The sequence below is a fragment of the Zingiber officinale genome, chromosome 7A (genome assembly GCF_018446385.1).
Source record: "Zingiber officinale cultivar Zhangliang chromosome 7A, Zo_v1.1, whole genome shotgun sequence".
Taxonomy (NCBI): Eukaryota; Viridiplantae; Streptophyta; class Magnoliopsida; order Zingiberales; family Zingiberaceae; genus Zingiber; species Zingiber officinale.
Window position 1 is genome coordinate 20963907 of NC_055998.1, and position 24387 is coordinate 20988293.

The 24387-nt window shown below is 38.0% G+C and overlaps 4 protein-coding genes across 10 annotated transcripts; 2 read left to right on the top strand and 2 right to left on the bottom strand.

Moving 5' to 3' along the window:
• Positions 1-1221: 1221 nt before the first annotated feature.
• LOC122001129 lies at positions 1222-8905 on the top strand. Of its 7 annotated transcripts, none has more exons than XM_042555723.1 (3): positions 1222-1736; positions 1815-2001; positions 8731-8905. In XM_042555723.1, the coding sequence occupies exons 1-2, from the start codon at positions 1272-1274 to the stop codon at positions 1977-1979; spliced, it is 630 nt and encodes a 209-aa protein (XP_042411657.1). In that variant the 5' UTR covers positions 1222-1271; the 3' UTR covers positions 1980-2001; positions 8731-8905. The 7 variants fall into 7 exon arrangements, with proteins under 7 accessions (XP_042411657.1, XP_042411651.1, XP_042411654.1 ...); XM_042555717.1 differs by lacking the exon at positions 8731-8905 and adding an exon at positions 6741-7141; XM_042555720.1 differs by lacking the exon at positions 8731-8905 and adding an exon at positions 6744-7141.
• LOC121999261 (integrin-linked protein kinase 1-like) lies at positions 1997-21650 on the bottom strand. The gene is made up of 14 exons (XM_042553961.1): positions 21220-21650; positions 19980-20054; positions 19772-19867; positions 17802-17887; positions 17335-17455; positions 16733-16812; positions 16501-16563; positions 16277-16395; positions 15059-15144; positions 14427-14548; positions 11529-11637; positions 10951-11039; positions 8068-8171; positions 1997-2382 (listed from the first exon to the last, which is right to left on the bottom strand). The coding sequence occupies exons 1-13, from the start codon at positions 21583-21585 to the stop codon at positions 8093-8095; spliced, it is 1491 nt and encodes a 496-aa protein (XP_042409895.1). The 5' UTR covers positions 21586-21650; the 3' UTR covers positions 1997-2382; positions 8068-8092.
• Positions 8754-10482, top strand: LOC122001128 (GDSL esterase/lipase At5g45670-like). The gene is made up of 5 exons (XM_042555716.1): positions 8754-9015; positions 9180-9304; positions 9413-9658; positions 9779-10031; positions 10110-10482. The coding sequence occupies exons 1-5, from the start codon at positions 8754-8756 to the stop codon at positions 10331-10333; spliced, it is 1110 nt and encodes a 369-aa protein (XP_042411650.1). The 3' UTR covers positions 10334-10482.
• A 291-nt stretch (positions 21651-21941) lies between the features above and the next one.
• LOC122001130 (oil body-associated protein 2A-like) lies at positions 21942-22834 on the bottom strand. Its single transcript, XM_042555724.1, has 2 exons — positions 22553-22834; positions 21942-22481 (listed from the first exon to the last, which is right to left on the bottom strand). The coding sequence occupies exons 1-2, from the start codon at positions 22800-22802 to the stop codon at positions 22024-22026; spliced, it is 708 nt and encodes a 235-aa protein (XP_042411658.1). The 5' UTR covers positions 22803-22834; the 3' UTR covers positions 21942-22023.
• Positions 22835-24387: the final 1553 nt, after the last annotated feature.

Genomic DNA, 24387 nt, shown 5'->3' on the forward strand with positions numbered 1-24387 from the left:
TTTAGTTGGAGGGCTAAGCCCAACCGAGCACCTAATGGTACACCCCTCCTACAAATACAACTAGGGGTGATCATAAATCGAATTGGTTCGATTATTGGGGTAAAAAATTATTCGGCCTTAGTAGATCAGATAATACAAAATCGGGACCTATATCCGGCCCTATATCCGGCGGTTCTTATGTTTCAGACATCCGACGGATTATCAGTTATTTAGATATCCGACCCTATATCCAATGAAATATAAAATATAAATATAAATATAACAAAAAAAATAAATTTTTTTAAAATGATAATAGACATTACTCATTACACGTTATAACAGTTAATCAGAAATAACTATTACAACGTATAGCAGCTTATCAGCAGTAGTTACTACAACGTGTAACAGCTTATCAACATTAGTTGCTACAAGTAGGGGTGATCGGATCGGGTTGGTTCGGTTATTGGGATAAAACACTATCCGGCCCTACTAGATCAGATAATGCAATATTAGAACCCTACATCCGGCCCTATATCCGGCGGATCATTTTTTTCGATTCGATTCGGGTCGGTATAAACGGGTTGGTCGGTTTGACGGATTGACTGCTCACCCCTAAATACAACACGAGATCGGAAGTGCACATTTTACGCGAGTTGAATTGATACAGTAGAACTTGCTAGTGCTAAAAATATACATGAACCACAAATCATAGTCCCTCTCGTCGGTTTCAACTTCATGAATAATCACCCTGTACAAATGGTCCCTTAGCAGATACATGACCTCTTGAAAGGATTTTTTTTTTTTTTTATTCTATTTATCTTCTTTGTCTAGCACCATCTCAAGCACACAACAAATTCTGCATATAAGCATAATCTAAATTCTAAGTTTGACGGGCTCTAAACTTATTTTTTTAATATCATAGATGCATATTAAAATTTAAATTTCATTAAAAACACTAGTTTTATATTTACAATTTAGAGAAATACATGCCACTTAATGTATAATATTACTTTTAAAATCAAAATATATAAGTGATTTTGAATTGTTTTAAAAATCATCAATTTTGACTAATTGTCCTGTAAATTTATTTATCATTCTAAAACGGCATTTATACATTCTAAAATGTGAGCAAACTGTGATAAAAGAAAGGGAAAAATAAAATAAAATTAAAGAATTCTCAAAACAATTTAAAATAGTTCAAATTAATGGAAAGATTTATGAAGTAAATACATATACATTTTCCCCGCAAGCCTTTTTCTCCCGGGAAGTAAACAAGGTCTGAAGGTCCATCGATGGCGGCGCCGTGTCGTCCTCTCGCCGTCTCCCTCCTCCTCCTCGTCATCCTCCTGCCCTCCTCTCCAGTTTCCGAAGGCCTCTATCTAGGGCAGTGGAGGACGCTCGTCTCCCTTTCCCATTCACTCCTCAGCCGCGTCTCTAACGCTCGCGCCGCGCGGGGCGATCTCGCTGGCGCCGAACGCGCTCGTAGGATCGCTGACAAACTCCGCCTCTTAGGAGGTTCTGGAGGAGGTATCTGGTCGTTGGGATGGGACTTCGCCTGGAACTACGCTTGGCGAGGCGTAGGGATCCCGACGGCTGAGGTCTCCCGCGCCGCTGCACGGCTGATGGAGGCTCTGGCAGAGGCGAGCAGGATTGAGTCTGGAGCCGAAAGGGCGAGGTGGGCGCTTCGCAATTATCGGGAGCTCGTCGGACTTGCTGACCCTTTGTTCAAAAGCCTACTTCGAACCTTCTCCAGATCAGTATGCTCTCGTTAGGGCTGATTTGTATTGGATAGGGTTTGACACTTTGATAAAGCTTTAGATTTTATACTCTTTCAGGGGCCATTGAGGGAGATGGTCTTGATACTGCAGAAAGAGGCGGCGGAGGGGGAGCTTCTGAAGGATTGTTTGGAAATTGGTGCTGCAGATCTCGAAGGCTTACTTCGAATAGCGAAGGATCTTCTGTTCTCCTCCTCCTCCAATTTGAGTGAAGCAGAGCTTTAGAATCAAGTACATTCAAGGCACGGTAATTTGACTTCTCCCTTCAGTTGTTCTTTGAGTTCACAAAACATTTGTGCTAAGAAGTTTTGGCATTGCATAGGACTGCATAGTATACTGATGACTATGATCAATTTGCTTATAAAGTTGGGAATTTTCAATATCTAGCAGTTCTACTGAATGTAGTTCAAACTTTGCCAGACTTCTATTAGCCATGTCGACCCATTTCATTTGGCATTTGCAACTATAACTTCTTGTCAGAGTTAAAACATTACAGTGGAGTGGATAAGAAGCCTTGCCTGTTCTCTCTATGCTCTTTCATACTATAAAATTACTCAATTTGTCAGCCTTCTCTATCTTCTTCGATAGTATAAAAAGGACTCAAATTATCAGCTTTTTGATGAGCTACCTGCTAGATCTTTTGTTGGATCAAGATAAAGGGATATTTTCTTTTTGGTTATAAGAATGAATAAGAAGGTGCAGACAATGAAAAAGAAAGAGAAAAAAAATCAATGTACCAATTTTCAGCTTTCTAGTCATCCCTTTGGATGCATGTGTGGGTGGATAGAATAATTATGTTATTATTTTCTATGTTTCAAAAATTCAAATAATACAATTATACTGAAGACATAAGTATACAAATATTCCTTTTTTCTACAAAATTTAAGTCAGATGTAATTGGCTCATCTTTTTCCACCCAATGTTTGGGCAAAAACAAAATGGATAAAGGGAGAAAAATATACCTTTCCAGAACAAAATGAGGCCATAAAGCAGACAGAAAAGCAGTGACTTTTAGATAAAATGTTACTTTCAAGAACCATGAGATAATGGAAAAGTTGGTGTTTTCTGAGTTCATTTAGAAAGATCAAGTTATTTAAGGCCTAATGCGCCTAAGCCTCTGTTTGGATGGAGTAGGGCAAGGTTCATTAATGGAAGGGGAAGGGAGGGAAAGGAAGGGGAAGGAAGGGGAAAGTAATATATCTATCTTACCCTTGTTTGGAAGGGAGGGAAAGTTCATTTGAGAGTAAAGGGATGGAAATGATGATTAAATATATAAATTTACAAAAATATCCTCTTATTTTTTTAATAAATCTGCATGTGAAAAAATAAAAAAGGATAAAATTGGAATAATTTCTTCTTCCCCTTCCTTACACCCCAAATTGGGGTGTAAGAAATTTCGCTGATTCCCGAGCATGCAAGGGGAAGCTTTACCCTTCTCTCCCCTTCCCCTCCATGACTCACTCTCTCCCAAACAAGTATAAAAATTCTTTTTCCCCATGTTTACCCTTCCCTCCCCTTTACTTACCTCCTCCCAAACATAGGGTAAAAGCGCATAGGTGCTATGAGATTCAAGGCGCAGTGCGCAAGATGAGGCGCGCATCTTATCAAAGTAAAGTGCCTTGGGTATAAATTTTTATGTAAAATATTTTACTAACAAAACTATATCCTTGTTCCTATAAATATTTTACTACACACAATTCAATTTTTTTTAAAAAAATCATATATCTAAATCATCAAAATCTTCGTCATTTTCCTCAATAATATCATTATCATCATCACCACATGTTTCAGATTTGTATAACTAAATCTTCATCAATTTCTTCAAGACCAAGCGACTCAAGACAGGCCTGTTGCCTATCACAAAGCCCACACTTAAGGCAACGAAGTGCTTGGCTGCGCCTAGGCACAACGAGACGAGTACCTTTAATAACTATGAGAAAGATTAATTGATGTGTGCATTCTGGATGAAGGACTAAGATACATTGCAAAGTTGTGCTTTCAGACCATGAAAAGATACAGCTGGACAACCTCTTCAAACTTGTAAAATTGAAGTTCATGTTTCGGTAACATACATATACAATTTTCAATTCATGATTGGTACAGGAAGTGGAGGAATAGGAAGATGAGGATGAGATCATGACAGATTATTGTTGTTGAATGCTGTAGAAGTTGAATTCAGCTTCTAATTGTGAATTGGAAAGATATCAGTTTGCTTAACACTATGCAGTCCCCCATATTCTCTGTGTGGCCCTTTTAATCTCTCACTATGTTCATATTAAGTCCGATGATATAGGGTGGTTTTGATAATGCGTTTTAAAAGTGTATTGAATTTTTTTACTCGGAACTAAAGTGTATTATGTAAAAGTAATTTATTATTCAGTTTGTATCTTGAAACTCTTCAAAGCAATTTTAGCATCTCTAGTGTTACTTAAATAGTACTTTGAAGCAATTTTAAAATTATATTCCATATTGCAGTCTCTCATTGCACAAGCTCATCAACCTAAACAATTCGAAACTTTTGACTTTTTAAAACAATGTTCTTTATTTCAGCTTCAGACTTCCAAGTTGCTTTATTTTGTTGCATTTCTTCGCTTGTGAGCAATCAGGACTCTACTGTGTACTGTGTTCCCAAAGGAAAATAAAAGTAGACAAATGCCAATTCTCAGAAGTTCTGAAACCTAATTGTCCTAACTTTCCTTAGTTTGACTATATGAATCACATAAAACCACATGTTGGGGCTATTTTATTGTTACTAGTATTCCTTTGACTAGCTCAGTTCCATATGCAAAACTTGGTATCAATTCTGGGATGGTAGCCATGCCAACAAAAGGGAGGAAAATCTCTAGCTTCCTAAAGAGTTTGTAGGTAATTCCCTTAAAGTGGAGGGAGCAAATGCTCTAGTCTACGTGCCACCCTTCCAAGAAACTTTTCTCTCTTAATAGGGTCCAAGGAAGAATAAGAGCCACTGTCTCATTTCTGAGAAGCTTTGCTCTGGTGAGAGGGTTTGATGTGGAATATCCATAAGCTCACTTCTAAGAAGCTCATACCCTAGTGAGATGGCTTAATGGAGAATAAGGTGGCATTTGATTTATGGGTTTGGGAATGAGGGAATGGATTCATTCCCAAACCTTGTGTTTGGTTGATGGGAATGGAATCAAGATTTTGCAATGAAATCCAAAAATTTGGGTATGGATGAAACCCACCCCCTCCCTTGGGTTTTGATGGAATAGGAATGTGAATTGAGTTTTAGACAAAAATATCCTTAGTATATTTGTTCATTTTTTTTTAATTTCACACTATCTCCTTGTTCTCTCTCATAATATTTTCTTTCTCCTTATTTTATCAGTACACTTTCTCTCTCATCACACATTCTCTACCATTTTCTCTCTATATTCTCTCCCATCATACACTCTCTCCTCATTTTCTCTCTCTTCATTCTCTTCCATCACACTTTCTCTCCCATTACACACTTTCTCCTTGTTTTTTCATCATACTTTCTCTCTCATTGTACTTTCTCTCTCCTCAATCTCTCTTATCATACTCTCTCTCCTCATTTTTTCTCATCACATTTTCTCTCTCTTCATTATTCTCATCACACTCTCTCTTTATTTTCTCTAATCACACTTTCTCTCTCCCCAGTCTCTCATTTTCTCTCATCACACTTTCCCTCTCTTCATTTTCCCATCACTCTCTCTCTCAACCCACTTTCTCTCTCATCATATTTTTTCTCTCATCGTTTTTCCATTTTCTCTCGTAATATTTTCTCTCTCTTCATTTTTCCCATCACTCTCTCTCTTAGTATACTTTCTCTCTCCTCAGTCTCTCATTTTCTCTCATCACACTTTCTCTCTCTTTATTTTTTCCCATCACTCTTTTTCTCTCATCATACTTTCTCTCTCTTCATTTTTTCCCATCACTTTTTCTCTCTCATCACATTTTCTCTCTCATCATACTTCTTCTCTTCTCAATCTTTCCTATCATGCACTCTTTCCTCATTTTCTCTCAACATACTTTCTCTCTCTTCATTTTTTACCAATACACTTTCTCTCTCATCATTTTCTCTCATCATATGTTTCTCTCACATTCAACTTTCTCTCCCATCTAATTTTTTCTCTTATTTTCCTATAAGGGTAAAAAAGGAAATTTAAGTTCATTCCGATTGAAAATATTTAACCAACCAAACATCATTTTTAAGAATGATACCCGAGTTCATACCTATTCCCATTCCATAATACTATGATACCCATTCTCATTCCGATTCCTTGGAGAGAACCAAACGCCCCCTAAGATTCATAGGCCCATTTTCTGAGAAGCTTTACTCGAGCAATGGGCACTTTCAACTCATCAAAAGAGATATTGACTAGTTATGAAGCTCCACTTCATTCATAATTCTTTCAGCTGGGCCAATGATTCGTTCACTTCATTAAAAACCTTCCTAATTCTGGCCAACATCAAATTTTAATTTGGTGGGAATCAGCTTTGTTGTCTCTTATTTAAAGTAGAAGAAAGCTCACTACATTTATCATATTTTGTTAATATGATCATACAAGTATGGCCCTATCCTTAGATTAAAAAAAGAGGGTAACAGCGAAAACTTAGAAATAAACATTAACATGTAGATATCATGCCATGTATGCATCATTTCAAGTTAATTATCATACTTGTTCCTTCCTTGTCACTTGCCACTTCACATTTACTCTATCTGTTACATATTATGAAATGAGAAGCCTACCATCATTATGAATTGGAGGGCATTCACGAGCCACTTAATGCTAACTATTAACTCTCTAACTAGATATTCTGGAAGTTGTATCTGAACTTTCCTTGATGTAGCAATTACTACTTCCATTATTTCAACTAAATGCATTACAACAACACCTTGATGGTCTTCTCTCTATCTACATTTGTGTTTCCTTCATCAGATCACTTATTAATGTGGTATACAACCCATTTGCTTCTCTTTCCCTAATGATGAATTGAATACAGCAGCTGGGATTTGGTTTGTGCCACTGACGCAGTTGTTGTGACAGTCGGGGAGATGGAATGAATTCCATGACTTAATTCCTTGCTGGAGTCAACACGCATTGATGAGGGTTGGGTTGGTTGGTCTGGTCTTATTCATAAAGAGCTGCTAAAATTAGGTGGGCGTTGGGAGTGGCACGAGGCAAGGCCGGGATGTGGCTTGGTGATGGAGAAGTGGCAGACAGCGTCAGAGTTCGAGGAAGTTTTTTATTATGATGGTTGTTGTTGTTGTTTCTTCTTCAGTAATATTCATGTGAGAGCATTATCTGAATTGGGGTTTCATGAGACTTGTCTGGGAAGAAAAATGCCCCGTCTCTACTTGTGATACACTGAATTCTAACCCGACAGTGTCATCTTTCATATCACATTGTTATTCCATGGATCCATTTGAGAACAATTAAACATGACTAAAATTATCAAAGATGTACAATACAGCTATTCAATGGAGTGTTAACTATTCATAAAATACAACAATGATTGTCATTTGTAAATTAGAATGTAAATTCTTAATGCCTCTGTAGATTTTTAGAAAGAACATCTTTTTTTATCACAGTTTTTTTTAAAACTATCGGTTTATGTTTAAAGATGTATGGCTATAATATTGAAGAATAATTATTCCTTAATCATAACTCCCTAAAAATTAATATTTTACACAATGAATTTTATCATAAATCAATCCTTACAATCTAAACTAACACGCAAAGTATTTATGTTCCATCTTAAATATCATACGTGAAAACAAAATTAATTCTGTGCTGGAAAGAAACCTTCAAACTTTGACAGACGAGTGATCTAATTGATGGTTGTAGTAAATAATGTACAGTTGAGCTTTTAAGGTTGCATGCTGTTAGCAAGCACAATCAATAATTTCACTTCACTAGCACTAATATTAGGCAGAAGATTGAGATGATTCAACTAACTTAAGAAAATTATTTACTATTCAATAAATTATACGGTGCCCATTTGACAATAATCAAACATCAGTCTCTTCAATTTTGCCGAAGAGTTAAAAGTTTGCTAGGGACCTCACCATTGATGATCAATCCCCAATTCCTTCCCTCATAAATTGGGAAGGCAATGTGACAGGGTCAGAAGGGATAGCACCCCACCCCCTTATTTATTACCCTTCAAACAATTCGACGCGGATACAAAATTCTAAAATATTTGTTTGTTAAATATAATCATAATGTGCAATCAATTATATGGGGGAAACCACTATTAATTTATAAACAAGAATCTTATTTGCAAATTGATCGTTGGATGGAGTAGAACGACTAAAAGCAACATGTACCTTAATCCATGATTAAGTTATCCTCTTAGAGTCCGATATGCCAGCTCCCTTGTTCTAGATTAACCATCAGCCTGTGAACAAGATCATCTACCAAAACCTGATGACTGAAGAAAAAGAACTATAAAAGACACATGAGCTCAGCGATAAGGGCAATTATAGATGATTCAACTTCCATTTAATTCACAAGGAACAAAAATACTATAACTTAGCCAGCAAAATGTATCTAGAAGACCAAAGCAAAACTCCAATATGGATTCTGAAAAACTATAGCACTTTTTCTGGAAACGATTAAATTTTAGTGTAAAAGCTGCAAACCGTAGTTTCACATCTCCTTCACTAGAACTTTATTTCATCGCAGATTGAACAAGAACCCTATTAAATCCACAATGTGATAGAAGATGGCATATTTTCATTCAAATTACCAGTTGCTCTCTGAAACCAAAGATATAACTATGCTATTTTATATCAACAAACCATCATTAAACCACCAGCGCGGCAGCGCATTCCTACCTCACACTGAAACAGGCAGCATGCAGTGACTGCACTGGTATGTGAGAGTAGGGCAATGACGCCATCCACGTTAACCTCGCCAGCACTTTAATGTGCCGGATCCCCCACCATCTCCTCCTCCTTCCCCCTATTTATTCCACCCTTTCATTTCAGCTGCTCAGCCAACTGCCCCAGCAATGGCACACGCGGGCGAGCTGACGGGCAAAGCACCAATGGCGGTGGTGGTGGCAGTGGTGGTGTTGCTGTTGGTCTTGGAGTTGCCGGCGAAGGCAGACCCGCAAGTGCCGTGCTACTTCATCTTCGGCGACTCGCTCGTCGACAATGGCAATAACAACGATATGGGGTCGCTGGCGGTCGCCAACTACCCGCCATACGGCATCGACTTCGATGGTCCAAGCGGACGGTTCACCAATGGCTTGACCACCGTCGACGTTATCGGTACTGATTTTCACTTTGTGTGTGTGTGTGTGTAAATTATTAATTCTTCAATCTGTTGTCGCCATTTCATCGTTCTGTTTCCATGTTAAATAGTTAGTTAGTAGATAATAAAAATTCCAAACAAGAAGTTTATGATGTTTCTGATCAAAACCTCGACCGAGCAGCTCGACTTCTGGGATTTAACGACTTAATACCGCCCTACGCAACCACAAGAGGCCGAGCGCTCCTCTCCGGCGCCAATTTCGCTTCCGCGGCTGCTGGAATCAGAGAAGAAACTGGCCGGCAACTGGTACACCATTAAACACGTCTTCGACTCTAATAAATTATGATAAACAAAACCTCTAATTCTACAAACCTAAACCTTGAGATTCATGCGGTCAAATTTTGGTGTTTGCAGGGTGGCAGAATACCATTTGGTGGGCAATTGCAGAACTACCAATCAGCAGTGCAGGAAATGGTGAGCATTCTGGGAGACGAGGACTCTGCAGCCAATTACCTGAGCAAGTGCATCTTCTCCGTTGGCATGGGAAGCAATGACTACCTCAACAACTACTTCATGCCGGCCTTCTACAACACCGGCCAGCAGTACACTCCTGAGCAATTTGCCGATGAGCTCATCCAACAGTATTCTCAACAGCTAAGGGTCAGTATAAATCAGTCTCCTTTAGCAGCCAAGATTATGTTGGGGTTGAATGTCAACTATGCATCTACCTGACTAATCCCCCCTCAGTTAATGATTAAAATTCTTGTCGTGTGCTTTCAGACTCTGTACAACTATGGAGCGAGAAAGGTGGCGTTGATAGGAGTTGGCCAGGTCGGGTGCTCCCCCAACGAGCTGGCTCAGCACAGCCCCAATGGAGTCACCTGCGTCGAGGAGATCAACAGCGCCATCAAAATCTTCAATGGGAAGCTGATCAACTTGGTGGACCAATTCAACACCATGGACGGAGCACATTTCATCTATATCAATGGCTATGGAATCTTTGAGGACATTATCAAAAATGCTGGATCTTACGGTAGGTCCTATATAATGAACAAAGAAGATTACTTAAAGTTTTTTACTTAGTCTAATTGGGATAAATCTGCTGTTTCAGGTTTGACTGTTACGAACAGGGGATGTTGTGGGGTGGGGAGGAACAATGGGCAGATTACATGTCTGCCTTACCAATCACCATGCTCAAACAGGAAGGAGTACTTGTTCTTTGATGCCTTCCATCCAACGGAAGCTGGGAATATCATCGTTGGAAGGAGATCTTATAAAGCTGGATCACCTTCTGATGCATACCCTATGGACATCAGTCACCTTGTACGAGTATGAATCCTGTTAGATTATTGATGCTAGAGGAGTTATGGTCCTATTTCTGCTATAAACTTGGCACTTTAAGTGGAACCATAAAGATATAATTATCAATAATTGTTTGAGATATTGTTTACTTTTGAAGATAGTACATTACCCTTTATTTACTAGATCCCTGTTGGTTGGACAATAAAATATTGGTTGCCTTTCGACTGTTGTAATTGTATCGGTGGCCATGACCTAGCAAAGTATCAGCCATAGCTTCTCAAATTATCTCCAATGCACTCTTTTAGTTGTTCAAAGGCAAAAGTGTGTGTGTGTTGGTGCACGTGTGACAGTCGAAAGATTTCCCAGCTAAATCCATATTTCCAACATATGGTGATATCGAGTTAGTCTGATTAAGAATAAATCTTCAAATTGCAGAAAAAAATTCTAATCTCAAACATGTATATATTGACTGAAAAGATGATCATATGGCAAACTGCTTCTCAGTAAAGTTCTGTCACTCGAGAAACAAAGAAATCACAGCTAAGCTTAGGTAATTAGCTGATCTAAAAACAAGTAAATGTGGTTTCAGGAAAGGGATTGTAGTTCACTTTTTTTTTCTGACCTTCTAAAGTAAACTGAAAAGAACTCACGATGAATTTCTACTGGATGCATTGGATGAATCGCTTGCACTATCTGTCTTGCAAATGATAGATTTATGAAGACAGTTCAGTAGTCCTACCTGATAAGGAAAAAGGCAGAAGGACTACAGTTACAGCAAATACAAATAAAAATATGGATGATAAAACTAAAATGGTAAGCAAAATTGGATTTTGGAAAGCTATGTCTAACTATACGAATCCACAATGAGTAATTTTAAGCTTGCATGAAATGCTTATATTATGGAGACAAAGATTAGGAATATATGTAATAATGGAATGGAATGAAAAGATAAAATATTTTTTGCACAATTATGAGCAAGGTGATGTGTCTAATATTTTTAGCATTTTCTCCACGCTCCATATTGAAAAGACAAAATAGATTTTGGTAGCTCAAGCCTCAAGGGAATAGCAAAGTTATTATCCAAAATATGAAGTGGAAGAGAAAATAATAGCATGTTTCTAGTTTCTACTTTGTGCAACAGGTGCAAAATGAACCGAAAAACAAATAAATATAGAAGTCAATTAAAAGAAAAGAAACTTGATATGCAAAGTAGAAAATTAATGAACACCTTATTTTTTAATCTGTGAAGTTTATCTTCTATAGCTGTCAACTGTCGAATAATCTCTCTAAATGTTGGCCTATCAGCAGGATTTCTCCTCCAACAATGCTCAATTAACCTAAACGAAAAGGTCATATATGTCATCAAATCAATCCTTGCTGATAAAGGAAGGAATTTCTATATAGTATTACAGAAAACCAACTTATTAAGTGACCTTTTAACATTTCTTTCTTTGTGCACACGTACAAATTCATGCAGTCTCTTTGTGGCCAGTGGCCACAAACGAGAGTTCAAAACACAACAGACAAACAACAAAATAGGCAGAATGATGATAACTACATGAGAAAAAAAAGAACAATCAAAATATTTAACAAAGACAACCCTGACCATTCCTAGAGGGAGAAGGGAGGAATTTGCACTGGATCTGGTCCATCACAGCTGCCACCTCTTGTCCAATAGCTTTACCCCCAAGTTCGTGTTCAAAGACTTGAAATTTGCTTCTCTGGATCTTCATTATCACCTTTCTGATCCATAGCACACCCACTCGATCTTTAAAAGAAAAAGCCAAATGCAACCTATTCCATCTTTTGCCCTTTAGAACTAACCAATATTCTTAGCAACGTATACCAATTGTGATCTGCTACTTTAATGTCATGTTGAAGTTTATTTATTAATGACCAATCCCAAGCTTGAGCTGTTAGGAAAGTAACCAATCTTTATGTTTACACCTTCAATACATCTAAAGTGATCTGCTCTTCATCTTGAGATACCACAGCTTCCATGTGTAAGATATGAGCCTGCTCATCACTTTAAGAAGTCATGAGGACTAGCTTTAACATCATTCAGATTTGAGGACCCTCTTTTCTCTGCAAATGACTTCAACAGATTCAGCTAAATGGGGGATAAGAAAACCTCTCAAGGTATGATATTTGCTGATCTTTGGTGAGAGTGAGAATGTTCAAGTATGTTAAGGCACTATAATTGATGGGAAAATGTTGGAGCCAAACTTAATGGAACAAACTATGAGACCATAAAAGCAAATTCTTTGATGCCATTGTGAATGAACATCATTGTCAGAACTAGATCAGTTTTAGCAACTATGGGAACACACTTCAATTGCAATCATGGGGACAGATACACAACCATTGTTGGCTTGCAATGGAATGCTATTAGTAATACTCATTACTCGACTCACTAATCTCTCAACCAATCTGCTATACTCCTACTTGACAGGAAGAAATCCACTGGACTTGATGGCCTTACCGAGTCCTACTGAGATTTTGACTCTTTCCACAAATTCTCCAAGCTAGTTTATGCTTATTAATAATGCTAATCAGTGAATTCTGGGAAGCTCGGTTTTTCTCATTAGCAGGGTTGATCTTCTCGCGGAACACTGTACTTCTGCTGTTCCCTCATGGCACAAGCGTCTTTCAATTACCTACATGGATGATTACTAAATAGACAATGACCATATTGTTAGGTCCTTAGCACACTAACAGGTTGAAATGCATTCCTCCTTGCTCTTGTGTACGTAGCTACAAACAGAAGGTGACTTAGGTTATAAAACAAACCACCCGGGAGCAAAATTTGTGGTGGAAAATTGGTTCTAGGGATAAGATGCTATGGTGCAAAGTTACTGCTAACTTATGTTTCTGAAACTGTGATGGGCAACAGGGCAAGAGTCGATCAACTACATGTCCCTGGCAAAAGTTCTCTCACTTGCCTTGTTAATGTATTCCAATCAGCCTCTGAACTTTCTATTTCCTCAAATAAGGCACCAACTTTGATATCTTTGCTCAATTCTGGCTCATTAAATAAGATTTTTTTAGGTTGCAGCAGTATAGAAACATTGGGCCTCAATTACATTAGCAAATGTTAGAATAGTTATCATTTTAATGAAAACTTTATCGCCATACAATATATTCGAGCTAGCCAACTATCTAACCTCTATGGTACTAAAGTTAATGCATGATTTGCTATAGTTGATTAATTTATTCTGGAGGTATGCATCAAACTTAGAAATGTCACCCCTCTTGATTGCCAATGCACAACTGAACCTGCATCATATCAATGGTGCTTACAGACTTTCTCCATTAATTAAATCAGTACGAAGCTTACAGATTTTCCTTGAATTACTAGCTAAATTATGTCTAATATATAATTCAGCTCCGGTGAATGAAATGTTGTGTACTATACCGGTAGCTTAGACATAAAAAAAAGTTTCTAACTTACCCATGGGCCATGACCATGTTCTAGACACTACCATCAATTTTCCTGATTGTTATCTTATGTGGTTAAGCCGACCCCACCTAATTGAATAAGACTTGGTTGTTATTGTTTGTCGTCGCTATCTTATTCTAGGGAATCAAGCTCTCTCTCTCTCTCTCTCTCTCTCTCTCTCTCTCTCTCTCATTTCTTTTTATGTTTTATTGGATAATGTACCTAATCATGTAGATCATATAATTCATAATATAGTTTAAACTAAATAAGAACATAACCAAGGTTTTTTTAGTTTTATTATAACCATAAATGAGGAAACCAATAGCAGTAAAGCTAACACATTATGTGGAAATATCAGTTATTGTAATGGGATTATTCAAGAGCAGATTCTCCCAAAATCCCAATGGATGAAAAGAGAAATAAAGGCAATGCCAATTGTTGCTGACGTCAATGCATTTTTACCATAACCCTTCAAATTACAATTCATTCTTGTACAAGACAGTAAGAAATATTTTCTCTGAAGGAACAACTTATCAATTATTCTACAGCAAAGTGAATGTATTAAATGATATGTCTGATTTTACAATCAAAAGCTGAACAAATGCTACCAGTCACAATTTATCAGCAAAAGTACAATAATCCATGACTACTTTGATTAAAAAATATTAAATTGAGGACAAGTCTTACTCTCTTAATCCATAAGCATACAACTTTGTTGATGCTCTGAAAGGTGGTCTCATATTTTCTGCATAGGCTTTTGGAATTTCCAATTCTTGTTTGCTAGGAAAAGGAGGGCATCCTTCAATCATCTAGAAAAGAACAATGGTAAAGAATTAAACATATTAATGCAATTTGAGAATATACATCCTGTAGATACAACTAACCAGTGAGTTAAAGAGCATAATCTCAAATTGCAGAAATTATACCCATAGTCTCAAGTGGTGAAAGTCAGTTAAGCACAAGTGTGTCTCTGATACCATTTGACTACACATGGTTACCTGCCTCTATTAACAATCTTGTGAACGAGGAGATTTTTTGAAGAACAAGAACTGTATAATTGGTTGAATGAATGAACAATGAGGCATGATGACTGGTTTGGTTTACAGGTTTTATAATTGACCCCATCTCACAGACAGTGGCAAAATAAATTGTGTGTGTTAAAAATAGTATGTGGGAATAAATTTATATTATCAAGTGTCAACTTTTAAAAAAAGTTTATTTGAGTACTTGCATCTCAAAAGGGTGATGGTTCAGCAACTTTACAGGGCATATTGACTTTCAAATAGATAAACTTAAAGAAATGAAAGTGAGTAAATTACCTCTTGTAAAATCAAAGAAAATGAGAAGACATCTACTTTTGTATTGTACTCCTCATTGAAATAAATTTCCGGTGCCATATACCTGCCTGCATGTAGCAAGTCACAATATGAAAAAGAAGTATAAACCAAAATTTTAAGAGTAGAATGGTGCAACAAGGTGGTGCTTTCCCAACCTTTAATGGTTGTGAACCAACTAGACCTGTCATTTATTTTTGCCTGTATTCATTTGGTAATATCAAGGTTTAAAATACCATCCCATATCCAAGTTTTGGCCTTCTAATGGAATAATCCAGTTTAAGTACCATGTCAATACTTAGCAAGTTTGACACACAACAAAGTATTTCAAAATCAACTCAAATGAGTCATAGAAATATGTTTACCTCGAAATATAAACCTATAGAAATTTTGAAGCACATGAAGTTAAAAATTTTAAAGCAACAAAGCATAAAAAAATAACAGGCATTAAGACTAATGATTACACCTTCCTAAATCCTAATATTAAATGAGTATTGTGTGTTGGATTAAAGCATTGGTCCTTGTAGCATCCTATCATGATTAACCCCATAATTTTCTAAGTCTCATTAAATAATGTCGCGGGACTAGTATTGGAATTGATTCCTCCATATATTCATATATATATTTTAGTTAACTACCAGGTGTTGAACTAGACTAACACAATTGAAACTGGATTAGGCATAGGTACTAAATATGGAATAACTTATCTGACTCTGGCGTCACTTTTTTTTACTACTATTAGTTCTTTGATTGGTGTATCTCCTCTTTGATTAGTGTTTATCTCCTCTATATAGAATTAAATACAAGCTTGTCTCGGTCAATGTCATCCACTAGTGCATCTCATTGTTCTGTTCCTTCTCTTTTTAGTATTGCAACTCCTTGTGATCAACAGACAAAATCAAAGAATGAATAATGAGAAAGAATCTTCTTGTCTGAGTTAATTCCAAAGAGTATCAGCTGATACCACCAATATCATGTCAGCATTGGCGGCAATAATATTGATCATCACTTGAAACCATGGGAGATATCTTTATAGCAAGTACAAAATCTAATATATGAAACATCTCATTTCTGAATAGATATTGCATAACTAATGCAACTTATTACTCATGGTTCAAGTTGACTTGACCGTACTTTTCTTTTGCACACAAAACTTCCATTAACACATTGAGAAAGAGATTAAGAAAACATTTCAGCACTTACAAGTGATGCCTAGAGATGAAAATGGTCTTTCCTCTTTTAGAGTCTCGGACCTTTTTGACATCTTGCTGAGGCCAAAGTTTGCAACTTTCAAATGCATGGAATCATCCCTTAAAATATTTCTGAAATAGTGCAACAATATTTAGATAGTAGAGAAGGCTGTAGCAAATGTTAGGCTAAGTTCATGAGTTTGACAGAGAAAATGAATGAAATTTGCAAAAACTTACACTGGTTGAAGATTACGATGGATTATAGCTTCTGGTTTGTGCTCATGTAAGTAGTTCATACCTCTGATATTTTTTTTTCAATAAGGACTAGGTTATGCTCAGTTTAAAACGAGAAAAAACTAAAAAAGTTCAGTAAGATGAAGGATACATCATTAGAAACATGCATGCTTTATTGACATCGCCAAAATACCCTTGCAAAATGAAGGATAATAAGCATAAAAAGGTGACAAACCTTGCAATATCCCGTGCAAATCGAACTGCTAATAATGGTTTTATAGATTTTTTTTGTCTGAGATATTCACACAAGTCACCCTGCACATGGAGGAAAACTGAATAATCTGAAATGCACATTAAATTAAGTGTGGTAAACCAACTCTTTTTTTAAAAAAATATAATACACCAAAATCATGCAAGGGTGTCAACATTCTAGCACCCATTCTAACCAGAGAGGATTCTTCATTGTGGGTTGGATTTTGGATATTGCCAAGAACATCAAATCTTGCATAGGAAACATTACAATACCAAAAAATAGTCTTCTCACATAGGGAATTGTGGGCTAATGAAGGAACTTATAGGCATTAATGAGAAAATTAACTTGAAGTGAAGCATTTTGGGTAAGTGATTAGGATGAAAAGCTGAGTTAGTTTTCTAAATGGATAAGTTGATATTGTATTTTCAACAGATTTAACATTAATAATTACATTATCATACATATCCAATGAATTACATAGGAGGAACGGATCAGCAGAAGGAAATATTTGAGTGACTGTGATGTTTCATGGGAAGCTTCAAATCCTTCTAAATACCAAGGTTATTTTACAGTTAGAAGAAAACCTTAGGCAAATATTCTGTGATAATCATCATTGGATGGCTTTGAGTAACAACACCGAAGAAGATGACAATATTTGGATGTCGTATTTGTCGAAGCACTGCAACTTCATCTCTAAATGCCCTTCTAAAAAGATATGAAAGACACCAAATTAGAAACAAAATGGTAATTTCTTTTTGTTTGAAAATTGGATGGAATTGACTAGTTAAACAAAGCTATAGGCCCAAGGTATTGAATATACAAATCAGATAGATTTAGACTAGTAAAATTGAACAAAAGATGGAGACAACCCATGAAAGCACATATGACCTAGACCAATTGACCAAATTTTCAAATTTCTTCCAAAGTGTTTAGAAAGTTAAGTGTGACTGGATTTGGATTGAAACGACTAACCAAAGCACAAATGTACAAGTCTAGAAAGTAATAACGCATGAATAAATCAAAATTATCCAGAAACAGAGGAGGAACCCACAATTTGTCAACATCAGTTATTGTGTCTTCACTGAACTTTTTAACAATGACAGGAAGTGCACGCCATTTTGCTGGTACAGTCTTTTCCTAGAAGAAAATATTGGTAATGAAGAAGAAAGGGATTGTTATGTACAGGTTAAAATAATGAAAAACATGGATTTTATAAACCAACAAAACAAATAATTTTAATAAATAGCTTTCAACATAAGAATTTAAAATTTTTTAGCCCAAATAAACAGTCAGTTTCATTTTAGTTATAGTAAATATATGTTGTGCACATCAACGGACATCCATCAAAATTAACTGAAAAGACATTAGACACAGGGAAGAACTTGATAGAGTAAATATATATTTTACAACAATTATTTCAAAACAAGTCTGGACGGAAACTGATATCCACTATCATTTCAAAACAGGTTTATTTATCTCGCTGTGTTGACTTCAACAAAGCTGCAAGTTATTTGGTAAGAGCTATTCATATCATATTATACGACATAAATGAATTGTAAAAAAATTTCCACGGTTGCAATGACTGCAAGGTTATGCACATGATTTCAAGTGTTGGGCAAAGGTATTGGCTGAATGGTATCATTGTGGACCTGACCTGACCAATAAAAAATGTCATTATTTTGCTTGTGCTGACAGTTTTTATGGTATATTTGATCAAGATTGGTTCCGTCTAAGACATACTATCCAAAACCAGCCAAGAGAAGAAAAATCTCTTTCCATAACATTCTTCAATTTCATGTGTCCATTATGAGGAAATAGAACACCATAAAAGAAGAGGAGGGAAGTATACATCTGAGCTAATAGTAGTAAAGAAGAGTAACAGTAGAATTGAACAGATTAAAATGCATTCATTATCATGTACCTATGCCTATTCCAATTTTAAATTTCCAATTGTGTCAACCTAACTTCAATTTTAAGTAGTTAATTGAGATATATTTATAAAGTGTGGCGAGGTTAGATCCAAAATCAGATGTCTTGAGATTTGTTTTCTGAAACACCTTGAAAAAATTATGAGTCAATCTAACATGCTATAAAAACTAACGTTTACATCTGATGCACAACACTCATTTGTGGTATTGTTAAGGTATGATGATTAGTTGAGATGCTTGCAATAATTTTATAACTTGTTGCTTCAAAATTTTAATTCAAATGATTTTATAATTGTTATTGGTTTATATTTGTCAGTAAACAAGCGGAAGGATTACAACTCATTTGATTTAATCTCGGAATACTTTGAAAAATGCAAAAGCAAGGTGAATGTCAGTATAGTAGCAAAAACAAAATACCATTTCAGATGAAGACCCAAACTCCGACACAAAATAATAATTTAAGCATCATTATACAAAATGTTAAAATTGCATTTGACATCATACTACTTGGTTAGACACATGAATGAGTCAAGTCCCATAAGTGATATCCATTGAGGAATATATTGCCAGTCAAAGTGTGATCAATCAGGTCTACTTTATCTTTCCTATAGAATTCTTGAAACCCTTTCTTGTCCTTATTTCTATGGGTCCATATTTATCTCTATGCAACCAATCTACTTGGGCATCAACACGTTCAAACACTTTCTGAGAAAATGTCAAGCATTGAGATTCATATCCATGTCAAATAGTACATGAGTACAAGTAACATAGGATAAAGCTAAGTAGTGCCGAATGTTGAAAGGAAATCATGCAACCAATAATGTAGTTGGGTTGAGCACCAATAAGCTGTATTGGTTCATTAATCTCTAGTATAGTAGCATCTTATTAATCAACAGCAGCATAAATGGATAACTAACTAGGCAAAGCATTCTACAGATGTTGCCAAAAGGCCCAAAACATTGCATAAACTATGAGAGTAGTTGTCATGCAACAACTAAGCTAAAATCAACAAAACAAAAAAAAAAAATCAAACTATCAAAGAGAATTTTAAGGCCAACTTGTTACATAGTTGCAGGTGTGAGGTGAATTATACCTCAGCTGTGTCAACACTTTTTTCTAAATCAATATCACTGGGGTCAATCTCAAATTCAGCAACCATAGCAGCAATGTATGCATTCATAGAAGCAATCTACATTAAAAAAAACAAAAAAAGAAATCAAGACAAAGTTTGTGAGAGAGAAAAAAAGGTGCAACACCCAACTTTCATTTTCCAGAGAGATGAAAAAGTTCTAGATATATACCAGTGTCTTTGCACCATACTCCTTCAAAATCTTGACTACTTCATCATTTTGGCAACGTAATGCTTCTGCTAGTGGCTGATAGGAGAAATAGTGAGAAGATTGGCTTTAATTAACTGTATTGTATTTAATTAACTGAAACAATAAGATTATTGATATCCATATATTATCAATTTACTTATGAATATTACAAGTCTTCCGGTGGCCATCTTTGGACAAGAGAGATTGGTTTGAGCAGATTTGTTCAATAATTTCCCACTTTAGTTTGATAACTCAAATGCCTTTTCATTTTAGCCAGATTCAAAATCAACTAAGTTCGGTTAAGACCAGCTAGAATTGGCTGAAAAAGATATTCTTGCAGAGCTTTAGATTATAACTCTGAATGCATACTCGAAACCTTAAAAAACTATAGTGTGGGGAGGAAAAGAAGAAAGTTCAAAAGGAAAATTCACACCTTAAATCTTCTATGAATTTGAGTAAGAGAAGGGATCTATTTATAGGGGTGTCACGAGAATGATTAAATCTTCCATTAATCGCCTTTGCAAGATATGCATAAATTATAATTAGTTAGTATTTTAATTAATTAATCAATCAATTGATTGATTAATGCATACATTACTTCATTAATAGATTACTTAATCAACTAAAATCAATTAATTAATTAATAATTAATTGAGAATAATTGATTAATTCTTTTTCCAATTAATTCTTGTGCACACTAAGTGAATTGATATCGTTTTGCCTAATGTATCATTTCATCATTTCAAGATCTCAATTTTTTTAAGGAAAGGAAACCAATACAAGTCTACTTGAAAATATAATTCTCACCAAAAAAAGATATCAATAGATGTATAATTGAAATGAAGGGAAGAGTGAAATACAGAATAGAATACTGAATACAGTTACAAAAAAGTATTGCTTATACTCGTGTTTAAGACGATTATTGGAAATTGGTGTAAATTATTTTCAAATTGTGAAGAATAAAGTTACTTAAAATGGAATTTTTTAAACAGAAGCTATTTAGTTTCTTCTTTTTACCCCCATTGTAACAAACTTGTTTTTAAATGCCATTTTAAAAACCAAAAGAGCTTTAAAAGAAGTATTACCCCTTAAAGAGTTGGTCCTAAGTCACTAAATCATCCGAAAAGAAAATCAAGATTCATATACCATCAGCAAGGAAGGTTCTAATCCGAAAAAGGAACTTTAATTTCTATCAAGAAAATGGAGGAGCACTACGACGCACCGTACCACCCCACCGATCCTCCGCGTCGACGAAAGCACCATTTTTCAGCAGAAAATCGAGGACGGCGAGGGAACCCTGGCAGGCGACAATGTGCAAGGCGGTCCGGCCGTTCATGTCCCGGTAGTTGACATCGGCGCCGGCGGCAACCATCTCCTCCATGCCGGCGAGGTTACCCTCGCAGGCGAGGAACAAAAGACGGACGCCGAGAGTTGGGTCAATGGAGGAAGAAGGCCCGGCGCCGCCGCGCTCACTGATCACTTCGCTGCCGACGACGGAAGGCTGCTTCCCGCGGGAGAACCCCGCATCCATTGCTCGATCGTAGATTGCAGGCTCGTAGAGGATTGAAAAAGGGATCGGAAGGGACATTTAAAGGGACAAGAAGAGGATCGCCGGCTCGGAGGAGCGCCATTGACGTCGCCCTCGCTTCCGTACTCGAGGCCGTTCAGTCTGGCGGAAATTTAAGTTCAGTTAGCCCCCTAAAAGCTTCGTTTTTCAGCAAGGTCTCTATATTTTTAGTATTATCAATTTACCCTCCATATTCATATACTGAAAATGGATTCATTATTTTTTATTTTTCACCTCGATAAATTACAACAAGATCTTACTTACTAATCAAGAAATGAAGATTCTCTTCAAGTCCAAGATTTAAGTGTATGCTCAGATAAATATGCATCGAAGAATATATAACCAGTTAATCAGTAACGAGCGGCTACGATCTTATTTTCAAACTGATCGGTTCAAGCATCATTACAGGAGATCCCTCCTTCCTCAACCTATACACTCAGAGACCGGCGATGAGATCCGTCAAGGGAACGGCGCTCGGAGGTTCATCGCCGTTTCCACGACGTCCACCGAGAACCCCTTCCCGCACTTCACCCAGTAGTCGGCGTTCGATCCCTCGATCGTGTCGGGCTCCTCGATGTCCGCTCTCTTCTCCCTCAGCTCCGCCGCCGAAATCCCGTACCTGTCGTCGCGCTTCTTCACCAAGTCAGGGCGCACCCATCCCAAGTTCACCCCCTGCGGCGACGCCATCAGCGCGGGGGGACCCATCGGGAGGCGGTCCCCACGGTCCACCTGCCACGTGCACCAGAACTTGCCGTACGTCTTCGCGAACTCCGCGATCTCCTTCCTGTACAGACTCTCCGGCACGCGCGGGCACGCGAGGAGCCCTGTTTTCACCTCGTGCGCGTGCGAGTGCCACAGCTTCCGCTCTTCCGGCGACAGGGTCTTGAACAGACTCTCCGAGATCACGTACTCAACACCTGCGACCGTGAATTAGCTAATCCTAATCCAATCGGTTAATGTCGAATTGCTCGTAATCGATTTGATTTACCGATGAGTTGGGCGGAGGTGGAGTCGGAGTTGTAGACGGCGCACTGGTGGAAGTCGTGGTTGAGGCGGGAGCAGAAGTGGTGGGTTTCGATCTGGCGGATGGGATCGTGGGAGAAGAGGGCGAAGCTGCAGAATTGCTGCTTGAAGTGCTTCAAGGGCTTCAGCGACTGCAGCATCTCCGCGCCCTTGTCGATCACCGTCTTCTCGGCTGACATCGGCTTCCCCGGCGGCATATCGCATCCATCAGCCATAGCGATGATAATTGTGGTTCGCCACTGCAGGATGCGAAATTGATGGATCAGTAAAAACAAACTGCGGGCGTTTGGTGATAATTAAAGGCAGAGCGGCGGAGGGGGTGGTTGCAGTCGTCGGCGTCGGCGTCGGCGTGGCGAGCTGCATGCAGGCGATGTGTCCTGTGACGGGTCTCATTCACAGCGCTACACGTAACAACTCCTGTGAAAAATAAGAAAACTATAATTTAATATTTGGTATCATGTAAATCTAACAAAGTTAAGAATTTATTATTAAATTAAATTTAAATGTTTTCTAAAAATTATTCAATATTTATAACGTGGTAAAAGACGATTCTCTCGCCCATCACGTCTGTCAATCCATCTTTAGATTAATACAGAGGAGATAATCATAAGTGACTACTAGCTATTAATATAAGTGGCTAAGACATGTTTAGACTCATCAAGTTTAGACTCCAAGACCTCATATGACAACATCTCATGTCTCAACCATCACTCTATAGTAACTACTGTATCACCCTTGATATAGATATATCAGGAGGGATCCAAGAGAAATTAAGGGGGCGTTTGGTTAAATGATGGGAATGACTATGGGTATGGGTTTGATAGTAAGGTGTAATGGGAATGAGAATGGGAATGAGAATGGAAATGAAACCCACCTAGTTATATGGGTTTGGTTGATTCCCATAAATCTAGAAATCATTCCCAAATTGTCATTCCCAAACTCACAATCCAAACACCATCTTTTACTATCATTCCATTCCCTCATTCCCAAACCCATCAACCAAACACCCCCTAAGGGGAGAAGGAGGGGTAATTTTGTCCTTCCACTGTTTAGGGCTTAAAGGAGAGGGAAATGTTCTGTTTCAAAGGGGGCTGGAGGGGTTTTCTCTTCCGCCATCGGCTCCTCACGAGGTCTCTCCTTTACCTTCCCCGCTGGATGCCATGATCAGAGGCACCATCGAAGTCGTCGTCGCTCCTCCTCTCTCTCTGATTTTCTCCACGTCCTCGACACTGCCGCTCCTCTCCTCTCCTCTCGCCGACAGAAACCTCCAATCGCCCGATTTAGGAGCAGGGCCTTTGTGTTCTGGTCCCGCTGTCGCTTGCTGGAACAAGCGTCGTCGCCTCCGCCCAAGGCCACTAGCACACCGGTAGCTCACAGCCCTCTAGGTCGCTCCAGGTCAACGCCGTCGCCGCCGCTGCCATCCTCTCACGCCAGTGCCACCACCTCCTCTTCACGCCGTAGCTATCACGACCTTCTCATTCATCGCCTGTGAGTCACAGCTCCCTTTCCCTCTTCCTCTCCTTACCCGCTTGTTGGCAGCTAGCCCGAGCGTTGTCAGCCCGAGCGTCATCTCTGGCGTTGAGGTCGCCACCTCCAGCGCCCTGACCCGTGCGCTAACTTCCAGCGCCCGCCGCCGTCTCATCCAGCAGTCATCGACGCTTCCCATCGCCGCTGACACCTCCAGCGGTTGCTGTCACCGCCGTCGCTGCTGCCTCCGACGACCACCGTCGTCATCGCCTCCAGTGACTACCACAGCCACCTACAGCGACTGTCCTCATCGCCTTCAGCGGCAGCCATCGC

Bases quoted from the DNA above. Each gene is read 5' to 3' on its own strand.
- LOC121999261 (XM_042553961.1), bottom strand. From the start codon at position 21,585: ATGTCCCTTCCGATCCCTTTTTCAATCCTCTACGAGCCTGCAATCTAC. The intron at 15,145-16,276 runs GTAAGTGCTGAA...TGCTACATGCAG, and splicing joins TTCATCTCTAGGCATCACTT to GCAGGTATATGGCACCGGAA. The intron at 8,172-10,950 runs GTGAGTTCTTTT...CTTTTTCTTCAG, and splicing joins GCATCCAGTAGAAATTCATC to TCATCAGGTTTTGGTAGATG.
- LOC122001128 (XM_042555716.1), top strand. From the start codon at position 8,754: ATGGCACACGCGGGCGAGCTGACGGGCAAAGCACCAATGGCGGTGGTG. The intron at 9,016-9,179 runs GTACTGATTTTC...TCGACCGAGCAG, and splicing joins GACCACCGTCGACGTTATCG to CTCGACTTCTGGGATTTAAC. The intron at 10,032-10,109 runs GTAGGTCCTATA...CTGCTGTTTCAG, and splicing joins CAAAAATGCTGGATCTTACG to GTTTGACTGTTACGAACAGG.
- LOC122001129 (XM_042555723.1), top strand. From the start codon at position 1,272: ATGGCGGCGCCGTGTCGTCCTCTCGCCGTCTCCCTCCTCCTCCTCGTC. The intron at 1,737-1,814 runs GTATGCTCTCGT...ATACTCTTTCAG, and splicing joins TTCGAACCTTCTCCAGATCA to GGGCCATTGAGGGAGATGGT.
- LOC122001130 (XM_042555724.1), bottom strand. From the start codon at position 22,802: ATGGCTGATGGATGCGATATGCCGCCGGGGAAGCCGATGTCAGCCGAG. The intron at 22,482-22,552 runs GTAAATCAAATC...TCACGGTCGCAG, and splicing joins CACCTCCGCCCAACTCATCG to GTGTTGAGTACGTGATCTCG.